The sequence below is a fragment of the Sorex araneus genome, chromosome 2 (assembly GCF_027595985.1).
Source record: "Sorex araneus isolate mSorAra2 chromosome 2, mSorAra2.pri, whole genome shotgun sequence".
NCBI classification, from domain to species: Eukaryota; Metazoa; Chordata; class Mammalia; order Eulipotyphla; family Soricidae; genus Sorex; species Sorex araneus.
The window spans coordinates 244,233,662-244,244,635 of NC_073303.1; the positions used below are offsets into that span (position 1 = coordinate 244,233,662).

The 10,974-nt window shown below is 67.0% G+C and overlaps 1 protein-coding gene across 1 annotated transcript; it reads right to left on the reverse strand.

The window, feature by feature from the left end:
• Window positions 1–839: 839 nt before the first annotated feature.
• Window positions 840–10,243, reverse strand: MKNK2 (MAPK interacting serine/threonine kinase 2). Its single transcript, XM_055128264.1, has 14 exons — window positions 10,078–10,243; window positions 9,748–9,883; window positions 7,415–7,502; window positions 7,222–7,323; window positions 7,028–7,125; window positions 5,482–5,561; window positions 5,322–5,395; window positions 5,092–5,196; window positions 4,937–4,992; window positions 4,753–4,848; window positions 4,261–4,455; window positions 3,354–3,518; window positions 2,900–2,943; window positions 840–2,755 (listed from the first exon to the last, which is right to left on the reverse strand). Exons 2-14 carry the CDS (start codon window positions 9,796–9,798, stop codon window positions 2,515–2,517), a joined length of 1,395 nt encoding a protein of 464 aa, XP_054984239.1. The 5' UTR covers window positions 9,799–9,883; window positions 10,078–10,243; the 3' UTR covers window positions 840–2,514.
• Between the last annotated feature and the right edge of the window lie 731 nt (window positions 10,244–10,974).

Genomic DNA, 10,974 nt, shown 5'->3' on the forward strand with positions numbered 1-10,974 from the left:
CCTGTACCTCTCGGAACCCTCACCCAGAAACAACGGGGCTCCCCAGCCCCATTTTACTGTTGACTGGAGGCTCCTTGAGTAACAGCCCTGGGAGGGGAGCTGGAGCGCCTCCCCAGCACCCCCCCTGCACCCTGTTCCTGCAATGTGCCCCAGATCGGGAAGACCCCACCCCCACCCACCTCTGCCGCACCAGCCCCAGCCCCAAAGGTGACAGGGATCCTTCCCCACGCTGCCCGCCTTCCCGAGGCTCCTCTGGGATCCACTACCCGACACACGAGGAAACTGAGGCACAATCAGCTTGGAAGCTCAGACCCTGCCAGGTGCTGCCCTTCCGTCCCAGCCTCTCAGGCCCGTCTGTGGCACCCACCTCCGTGAGGCCCTCCGAGATCCGCCCCTCCCCCTGGGATCTGATGTGGATCCTGAACTTGGGACGGCGGCTGGCTGAAGTCTGCAGCCATGCCACAGCCATGGCTTAGGGAGAGGGGAAACTCATCTGGCAGGAACAGAACTATGGCTGCGGGTGAGGGGGTGTAGGCGGCGGCAGCAGCAGCAGCACGAGAGCTGAGGGGGTGCACACAGCAGGAGCCTAATTACGACTGAGAGTCAAGCGAGTGCATGCAGCAGAAGCTGCGGGGCAGCGTCCAGAAGCGGCACACCCCACTCCACCCTGAGCCTTTCTGCAGCCAAGTGCGACTCTTCCCATCATGGGGTGCCTTCCCCACCGTGGCCCAGCACTGCCCCGGGGTGCGCCCGCCTTGCAGCCTGGGCGCCCCTCACCCCGCAGCATCTGCGCCCAGCCTGCCGCCCCCCGGCGTCCCCACGGGCACGGGAAGCAGGGCAGCCTCTCTGGTTTTCTTTTATTAAATCCTTACAAAACAGAATACAAAATTCCGGCGTGGCGGGCGGCGGGCGCGGGCTGCGTCGGAGGCCGGCGGCGGAGCTAAAGTGCTTGGATGTGTCGCCCCGACCCGGGCCGCCGCGGGCGTCCCTCGGAAACGCGGTGGCACTGACCTCACTCATTCACAGTAACGGCGCCCGCCGGCCCGGCCGGCCGGCCCGGTCCCACCCCGCCGCGCTTTATACAAAAAGGCAGAGAACCCCCGTTTGCAAAATGTGGGATCACTGGCGGCGGGCGCGGGCGCCGGGCTGGGCGGGCGCGCCCCAGGGTCTTTGGAAAGGCAGGCCACGGGTGGGTCCAAGCGCGCGGGGGTCTGGGGGGGGGCGCAGCCCCCACCAGCTGGCCCTCGTGTGACTGGGGGCGGCGGGGTGGGGGGTGGCGGGAGAGGGTGTCCGTCCGCGTACCCGCCCACGTCAAACATTCAAGTATTTCCAACAACAGGGACGCAAAGTCGGCTGAGAAGGGGCCCGGGAGGGCGCCGAGCGAGCAGCGGAGTGGGGGACCCCACCCCCTGGTGGAAGCACGCGTGTTGTAGAAAAGGGGGAGGGGAGGAAGCCTGCATTGCATAGTGTGCCCCGCCCCGGGCGCCAGGGCCTCGGTCTCCCCGGGCCCCGCGGGTCACGCGACCTCAGACCTGGGCGGGGGCGGGGCCGCGGTTTCCTGAAGGTGGCAGGGGCTGCCCTCGGGCAGGGCAGCCGAGAGAGGGGGGTGCAGAGCAGGAGAGGGCAGAGGGCCGGCAGGGCCCCGGGGAGGAGTCGAGGGGGGCCAGACACGGCCACAGTCAGACTGAGCCCTGAGAAGGAGCACCGTGGGTGCGGGTGCCCGGGTGGGGTCCGCGGGACCCCCTCATCGGCTGACAGGGACGTGTCCGGCTCCTCCGGATACCCTCCGGGGCCACCCTCCTGGGTGGGCAGCGTCCCCGGCAGGGGGGGAGGGAGGGACGCTGGCCCCCCAGCAGGTGCCGCAGCTGAGCGCTGGAGGAAGCCCCGGATTGTCAGTGTCTGGGAGGGGGGGCGGGGATCCCCCGGGCCCCCTCCCTGTGATGGGGTGCCCTGGCCCCCCCCATCCAGCCACCAGGCATCTTTGGGGTGAGGGATCCAGGGAAGGCCTGAGGACAGCCGTCCCTGGAAACACGGTGGGGGGAGCCGGGGGAAGCGCCCCCAAGCTCTGGAAGACGGCGGAGCCCTCCCCCTCCTGAGTCCCGGCTGGGCTGGGGGGCCTTTCACAGTACATGTGAGCGCGCGGGGGCCGGGAGGGGCGGGGGGGCGAACCCAGCCACACGCGCCCCCGTTTCGCCTCCCGAAAGCCTGCTTTGCTTCGAACACCGTAAAAATGGGGGAGGGGGGTAAGACAGGGGGCAGCGGCGGGGGGGTTGGGGGGAACGGGGCTATGGCGGGGAGAGGTGGAAGGAAGGCCAGAAAAAAAGGGGAAAAACCCAACAGCAAAAACCTTATATAAAAAGACCCCCCTGCCCCCCGCGGCTGGGATTCCCGCGGGGAACCCCATGGGGGTATGGGGGGGGCAGCCCGGGTCACGGCTGGTAATAGCTTAAAAAAATCTTTAGATCTGGGGGGAGTGGGGGAGAAGAGGGGCCTATGTACAGAGGGGACAGGGGGTCACGCGTGGTCCCCCACCAGGACCAGGGGGGCAGCCGAGAGGCTGCCGCGCTGCTGCCGCCGCTGGGCCAGCTGGGACTGGGACGGCGGGGACAGGCGCAGGCACCGCGACGCAGCGCGGATGACCCGTGGCGGGCCCTGCCCGGCATCCTCGGCCGCGCCCTCCTCGCGCTGGGCCAGCTGCCGGTTCATGGCCATGGCCTCGGCCGCGAAGGACGTGAGATCTTTGGCACAGCTGTTCCTGTGGGGGGACACGGGCAGCGGTCACAGAGCGGCAGCCTCATGCGCATACATACACACATGCGCGTTCATGTGCATGCACGCAGGCACGCAGGCACGCCGGCGCGCTCTCGCACTCTCTCTCCAGTCCCCAGCGCGGTCTCACCTCTGCAGGACCATGGGCGTGGGCAGCGTGTTCTCAGGAGCGCACTGTGGGGGCACAAGAGGGGCTGCAAAGTTGTTCCCCACCCCACTCCCACCATTCCAGTCCCCAGATTTTCCTGCAAGGGAATAGGGGCCCTTTGACTTTATATATATTTTTTTTTGGGGGGGGAGGGGGACACCCAGCGATGTTCAGGGCTGATTCTTGGCTCTGCACTTAGAAACCACTCCTGGAAGGATTTGGGGGACCCCCATGGGATGCTGGGGGTCGAATAGAATCCAAGTTGGCAAGGTACATGCAAGGTACGTGCCCTCCCCGCTGTGCTACGCCCCAGGCCCTGGCCCTTTGATATGGGGGATAATCCTCCTGCCCCGCAGCTCAGATGACCACTGGGTGAGACCGGGGGCTGCCTCGCCTCTTCCATCAGCCTGGGGCCCCCTCTGCTCAGCACACTCACCCCCTGCACCCAGGGGTGCTGGAGAACCTGCGCCGCACTCAGCCTCTGCTTGGCGTCCCGCACCAGGAGCCTGGAGATGAGGTCTTTGGCGGCGGCCGAGATGTGGGCCCAGTCCTTCTCCGGGAACTCGTACTTCCCTTCCTGGATGCTCTCGAACAGCATGTTCTGGGGGGAGGCGGGCCAGGAGTATCAGCCACCGGACCACTGACCACCACACCACCCCCTGGCCCCAAGGCCCACGGGCAGGGGTCCTGACGGCTCATCTGTCTGGGCAGGAAGTGAGGATTTGGTCTGCCTGGATTCCCTTGGCTTCCTGATTCCCCCAAAGCTTCAGGAAACGCCAAGAGGCAGTGGCGCGTGGTAAGCCAGGGTCAGGCCCAGCCCCAGCCGGTGCCCAGGACAGGTTGGGGTACTCAGGGTAGGCCCTAGGGTACACAACGTGTGTGTGGAAGGGCATGTCCCCCACTCTGCAAGGGAAGGGGCACAAGGGCAATCTGGGGAGGGGGGTTGGCGGTACTAAAAAGATTATGTAGCATGTCTGCACGCTGCGGTGTGTGCAGAACACTGCCGTATGTGTGTGCATGCAGGGACACTGCTGTGTGTGTGCATACGTCCACAGGAACACTACGTGTGTGCACGTGCAAGGACGCTGCTATGCACATGTGCAGGAGCACTGCTGTGTGTGCGCATGCATGCACAAACACCGTGTGTGTATGTGTGTACAGGAGCACTGCCACCACCGTGTTGTGTGCCTGTCCGAGCTTGCCCGTGGGCCGGGCACCGCCGTGTGCATGTCTGCAGGGGCTTCACGGTGCTCACTCAGGTTCTGTGAGGGCCCCTACTCCACATGGGCAGGGGTCGGGGCGAGTCTCCCACACCCAGGCCCCGGGGCAGCCCCCGCCCCCACCTGGCAGGCCGGGCAGGCCTCGCCGCGGTCCCAGCCGCAGTCGCTGCCGCAGTGGCCCACGAAGGGCGGGTAGCCGCTGAGCAGGATGTAGAGGATGACGCCCAGGCTCCACAGGTCGCAGCGCTTGTCGTAGATGCTGGCCTCCTCGCTGAAGGCCTCCACGACCTCGGGCGCCATGTACTCCGCGGAGCCGCACTGGGGAGAGAGGGGAGCGCCGCCGTCAACCCGCCCAGGGGCACTTCCGCCTGGGGCGCCCCGCCCCTCACTGGGGCCCGCCCCACCCACCCGCCAATCAGAGGCCCGAAGGGAGCTCCCCCCGCCCCCGCCTGACCACGGCCCCGCCCCCGCCCAATCAGCGGCGCCCGCCTCCACGCCCAGCCAATCAGGAGCTGTTGCTAAGCGGAAATCGGGACTGTCGCGGTCAAATTGCGGCTGGCACCGCAGGACCCTGTCCCCTCCGCTGTCCCCCTGCCGGCCCCTACGTGCCCTCACCGGGGTGAGCAGCTCTGGTGTAGAGATTGGGGAGCAGTCCCCGTTGAGCTTGATGCCACTGCCCAGGTCAAAGTCACAGATCTTCACGGGTGAGACCTGCGTGCACGGGTGGTGAGGACCGGGCTCGCTCCCCCTGCCCCTCACCCCTCCCTGCCCCTGGTCCCCGCTGCCCCACGCCCCTCACCTGGTTGGGGTGCTCACAGAGGATATTTTCTGGCTTTAGGTCCCGGTGGGCGATGCCTGCAGGAAGGATGAGGCGGAGCAGTCACGGATGGGAGCCCCAGGGCACGTCCAGGAACTGGGCGCTCGTGTCGTGGGGGGCCCTGGGCAGGCACCCACCTTTGTTGTGCAGGAAGTCCAGGGCGCTGGCCACGTCCTGCACCACCACACTGGCCTCGAGCTCGTTAAAGTGCCTTCTCCGGTGGATATGGCTCAGGATGGAGCCTGGGGCAGGGAAAACAGTAGGGGGAGGGGGTCCTGTCAAGGGCTTGACTGTCCGGCCTGCAGCGGTGCACCTGGAAAGGAGCCCCGTGGCCACTGAGCCCCTACCCTAGAGCAGGGCCACTCACCCCCGTGCATCTTCTCAAACACCAGGTAGAAGCGATCCTCTTCCTCAAAGAATTCAATCAGCTCCAGAACGTTCCTGGGGGCGGGCCAGTGAAGAGTGAGGTGTCGCCCGAGCCCGGCAGAGGGGCAGGGGCCTAGGTGGGGGGCAGGAGCTTAGGTTACCTGTGTCCTTGGCACTGGTACAGCATCTCCACCTCCCGGAACACCCTACTCCGAATGTGGCCAGGCTGCTTCTCAATGATCTGAGACCAGGTCAGGGGAAGAGGGTAGGGTCAGTCAGAGCTCCCGGGCACGGCCTGGTGCTCAGAGCCCAGAGACAGGCCCCAGAACTTGCTACAAGTCCGAACTGCCACTTCTGGGGCCCAGAGTGATAGGACACTCGGGAGAGTGCTTGCCTAGCTTTTTTTAAACTTTTTTGGAATTCTTTATTCCATTCATTCATTCACCCACCCACCCACCCACCCACCCATCCATCCACTTATCATTCATTTATCCTCCTTTCCTTCTTTTTTCTTTTTTTTTTTTTACTTTTTGGGTCACACCTGGCGATGCTCAGGGGTTACTCATGGCTCTGCACTCAGGAATCACTCCTGGCAGTGCTCAGGGGACCATATGGGATGCAGGGAATTGAACCCGGGTCAGCCATGTGCAAGGCAAACGCTTGACCTGCTGCGCTATCGCTCCAGCCTGTGCTTGCCTAGCTTGCGGATAACCCAAGTTTGACCAGGGTTAGCAGTCAGTATTGCACTCGTGTCAGGGAGAACCATGCCCTGCACCTCTGCCCCCCACTTGGCACTAGGAGTGGGTTCCGGACCCACCCTAAGGTGCCTGGCAGGACGTATGGGAAGGGACGGGGGGCCTACCCTGGGCCGAGGGATCAGTCACCCTGTGCTTGGCCCACTGCCTGCCAACAAGGCAGAGCGGTCTGGAGCCCCAGGTGCTGCCAACAGCCCAGCCTCCCGGGTGACCCCAGATCTCCCCACTGCAGGAACATGACTGCCGTCCACCCCAGCCTCAGTTTCCCAGGCAGGCGCAGGACGCGGGGCTAGGGGCCCTTCAATGTTCCAAAGGTGAGAGACCCACTGTCTCCCCACATCTTGCCCCCGCCCCCGGCCAGGTCACCCCAGGGTCGGCTGTGGGGGATGGGCTGGGACGCCAGCCAGCTAGCTGGAAGCACCTGCCTGCACAGCCAGTGGCCGTGACCGGCCATGCGGGGAGTTTGGGGGGGGATACCTGGGAATGGGGGGGGCCACCACCTGTCTGGCCCAGAGGGTCCAGGTTTCAGGCTCAGTGCCCAGGTCACAGGCCACCTAGGGTGGGGGAGGGCAGGGGGGAATCCCGGTGTCCCCCAAAGCCAAACCTTCCTGAACCTCTCTCTGGTCTAAGGTTCATCTCTGAAATTCTATTCTGAAGCCACACCCAACAGTGCTCAGCGGTCACTCCTGGCAGGGCTCAGGGTGCTGGGGATCGAACCCAGGTCGGCTGTGTGCAAGGCAAGTGCCCTCCCTGCTGTCCTCTCCCTCTGGCCCCAGGGTGGGGGAGGAGGGGTGACTTTTTAATCCTCGAAACCAACACAGGGGAGTATCTGGGGGTGGGGCTGGCGTCTTGCCAAGGCTGCCCCCATGTGGGGGGCGGGGAGGTCCAGCCCTGGGTGTCCCTGCCGGGCTGACCCAGGCCCATCCCAGCATCTCGGGGCCCCCCAGCTCACCTTGACCGCGTACTCCTGGTTGGTGATGAGGTTCACGCAGGTCTGCACCCGGGCATGCGCACCTTCCCCCAGCACGTCCTCTTGCAGCTGGTACACATCTACAGGGCAGGGTGGGCCGTGAGTGCGGCTCCGGGCCCCCAGGGTCACCCCTCCTCCTCCTCTTCCCCAGCCAACCCCGGCCCCGGCCCACTCACCTTCGAACCTTCCCGAGAAGCTGTCCGTGGCCCGGCACCGCTTCTTCTTCTTGCCCCGCTTCCTGGTGTCGGGGATGTCGATGGGCTGACTGGCGGGCATGTCTGCACGGGGGCGGGGGGAGCACCAGGTGAGGCCCCGCCAGCCCTGCCCTGCCGGGCCGGGCCCCTGGCCTGCCCTTGCCCCGTCCCTCACCAGGGCGGGTCTGACACTCCAGGCTATAGTCGCTGTCCTCCTGTGGGGCCTGGTCCAGAGAGAAGGCCAGCTCAAAAGGGTTCTGCCCCTGCAGAGAGAGATTGGGACAGAGACACGCTCAGGCCCGGGAGGGGTGGGGGGGAGGGCCTGGAACCCCAGGGACGGCTGCCCAGCCGGGCCCCGCCTCTCCAGGCTCACCTGCAGAATGCGCCCGCTCCCTCCCGGGCAGCCAGTGGGAGGGTGACTCACAGCGGCCCCGGGCAGCCTCTGCTTTCCCACAGACGCCCCGGCTCAGCCCCAGCTGGCCCCATTCTCCACCCCCCGCCCCCCACGGCAAAGAGGGGGACGCAGCAGTCAGCCTCCCGTGGCCTCTTCTGCTGTCCCGCCTCCTCCTCCCCCAGGGCATTTGCTATCCCTGGACTGTCCTTGGGGACCTCAGTCATTCCCCAGTGCCCGACAACTTCCTGGTCATCTCCTGACCTGGCCCCCACGCCCCCGCCCCGCCTCCAGCCTCCTCACAGAGGCCAGGCTTGGGGTTCCCACGCAGGAGGCAAAAATGCAGCCGCCCCACCCTGACCTGCCTCTTTCACTTCCCCCCTGCCAGCCCGGTGCCCAGCTGAGAGTCACACTGCCCCCCCACCCCAAGACCCCAGTCCCAGGTCACCCAAGCAAGTGGGAAGGTGGGGGGTGGAAGGTGGAGAGGGAGCACCCAGGGAAAAGGAGGGGGACGCCACTCCTGGTCTCGGAGGGAGAGAGCTAGAATAGATGCTTCAGGCCGGGGAAGGTGCTGCATGCTTCGTGCCCACACTAGGGGACAAGTTTCTGGCCCAGGCTGGGCCACCAGCAGCCAAGGCGGCAGGGAAAGGCCTGCAGAGGTTGTAGCGGGGCCGGATTCCTCAGGGGCAGAGCGAGGACTCCGGCAGGAGAGAAGCCAGGGGGGCGGGTGCAGGGACGGGCAAGGCAGGGCTCCCCACACAGCCCCACTGGGGGGGGGACCCCCAGCCCCTCCTCCTTCAGAGGCCCGCCAAATCCCCTCTCGTGTCCTCTTGGAGTCACACCTGGTGGTGCACAGGGGTCACTGCTGGTGGGGCGGGGTTGTAGGGGGCTCCGTCCCGGGGACTGAACCTGGGCTGATCACATGCAAGGCTGGTGCCCCGTCATGCCCCGTTTTAAACCAGGAAGCCCTCCCCCTCCCCCGGGGTGCGGGCAGGGGGGAGGGCACTCCCCACGGTGTGGGCGGCAGGAGGTGGTGGGAAGCATCCAGAAAGTCCGGGTTTGCTTTGGCCGCTGGGCAGGCCCCTCGGCTCCCGGCCTGCCCGAGGCGGGCACCAACTACTAAGGTGACTCTCCTGCAGGCCCTGGACACTCGGTGCCAAGGGCAGCTGCCACTGCGCCTTCACCGAGGGCGCGGGACATGGGTGTGTGTGTGTGTGTATGTGTGTGTGTGTGTGTATGTTACGGGTGACAGGCGTGTGGCCCGGGTGGGGCAGCTGGCCTGGTTGGGACGCGGCTGGACAGGCCTGGAAATTCTAGTCCCAAATAGCCACCTGTACACCAGTACTCACACACACACACACACACACACACACACGCACACACACGCACACACACGCACACACACATGCACACACCCAGCCCTGCTTTCTCTGCAGGATAACAAGTCCTTTGCCCAGCCAGGCCTGGGGAAAGCCATTACATAACCTGCCTGGCCAGCGGGTGGGGAGGCCGCTGACATCACCGCGTCCCCTGGGCCAGGCCCCGTGGGGCCCCTGCCCAGCACCTGCCTGCCCCCCTCCTTCCCCCCAACACACACACCCCAGACTTCTCATCTGAGACCAGGGTTGGCTGCGGCCGCCGCCGCCATGGGGCCACCGCAGCAGAAACTTCTTGCTCTGCTCAGACAGGAAATAGCGCTAGGTCCCGGGTTTCGGGGAGACTTTCCACCCTGCTCCCCAATTCTGCAGACCACCAGAGAGGGGAGCTGAGCCAGCCCCAGTCCACCCCAGCTGGGACCTACAGAGGCTCCCGAGAGGCTGAGAACAGCCCTGGAGCCCAGAGGCCCCCCCACCCCCCAGCACTCTGCACCCGGGCACAGGGCTGAGCCGTGCAGAAGCCAGGGTCCCCGGGCGCTGGGGGCAGGACCGCGGCCTGCAGGCACCCCGCGTCCACACGCCTACAACCGGCTGGGGCAGCCCAGCTCGCGGGATGGGGGGGCTCCCCGGCACGAGCCCAGGGGGATCCTGGGGGCGGGTTCCGCGGGCTCCCTTCCCCCCCAACCGGCCGCTCGGGTGGTCCAGCCCCACCGATGCCCCCCAAACCGACCGGGCCCTCACCTTGAACGAACGGTGGAAGCCCTGAAGTTCGGCTGTTTTCTTCTGCACCATCTTCTGTCCGAGCCCCGCCAGCGGGGGAGGGGACGCGGGGGCCCGGGGGGCGGCCCGTGGGCGGGGGGCGGCCGGGGAGGGGACCCTGCGGGCGGGAGCAGACAAAGGAGGGCGTGAGTGGCCGCGGCTGGGCCGCCGGCAGGCCGGACGGGCGCCGCGAGGGTCCCGTGGGGGGAGCCCGTTCTCCCCGCCCGAGTCCTGGGCTCCAGCGGACCGAACCGGACCGGACCGAGCCGGGGCGAGTCCAGGCCGGGTCGCAGTGGCCGCGGCGGGACTCACCGGGCTAGGGCCGCAGTGCCGCTGCCGCCGCCGCCCGAGACGCGCAGCCTGGTCCCCGCTGCGCGGACCGCGCGGGGAACAGGGCCGCCGCCGCCACCTGGGCCGCCGCCGCCTGGGCCGCCGCCGCCTGGGCCGCCGCCACCGCGGACTCCTCCGCCCTGGGCCGCCGCCGCCTAGAGGAGCCAGGCGCGCCGCGCCGCCGCCGCCTTTATGGGCCAGAGGCGCAGGCCCCGCCCCCGACGCAGGCCCCGCCCGTGAGGACCCGCCCACGCGCGCCCGGGGGCGGGGCCGGGCGTAGCTGCGGCCGCGGGGGCGTGCCTAGCGCCTGCGCAGTAGAGCGCGGGTGGCGGGGCAGAGGGCGGAGGAGGGGGGGGGTGGCACCTCCAGATACTAGGAGCATTTCTAGTTCCCCTTTAAGGGGAACGCCGGGATCGGCCTGCGTGTCCTCACTGGGCTGCATGGAAACCCGCAGCGGCCGGATCGGATCGAGAGCCCCGAGCGGGGTCCTGCTCTGTCCCCCTCTCCCCCCGCGGCTGTGTGGGTAGGGACTCCCGGGATACCTTTACTGACATCTTCGGGCAACTCCGCTGATCTAGAATCCGCCTGGGCTCCCGCTTGCCGTCCCTCACCCCAGAACCTGACCTGATTCCCGCTGGCAGCTCGCAGGCACAGCCCCAGCTCTCCAACCCACACACTCCCAACGCGCTTCTGCAGGGGCGGGTGAGGGACGCTGCTTCCCTGGGGGACCTCCCGGCGGGGTTCCCCCCACTGGTAACAGGCAAAGGAGAGCAAGTCAGGGGAGAAGTGCCTCCCTCACCCCTTCACGCACAAAGCTTCAGGAGCAGGAGTTAAAATAATCTCATTGCGGGGAGGCCACTTGTCAGCGACACCAGACCC

Coding starts and splice junctions, on each gene's coding strand:
- MKNK2 (XM_055128264.1), bottom strand. CDS start 9,798: ATGGTGCAGAAGAAAACAGCCGAACTTCAGGGCTTCCACCGTTCGTTC. Junction 5,197..5,321: donor GTTTGAGAAGATGCACGGGG/GTGAGTGGCCCT, acceptor TCCCTGCCCCAG/GCTCCATCCTGAGCCATATC. Junction 3,519..4,260: donor AGGCCTGCCCGGCCTGCCAG/GTGGGGGCGGGG, acceptor GCCTCCCCCCAG/AACATGCTGTTCGAGAGCAT.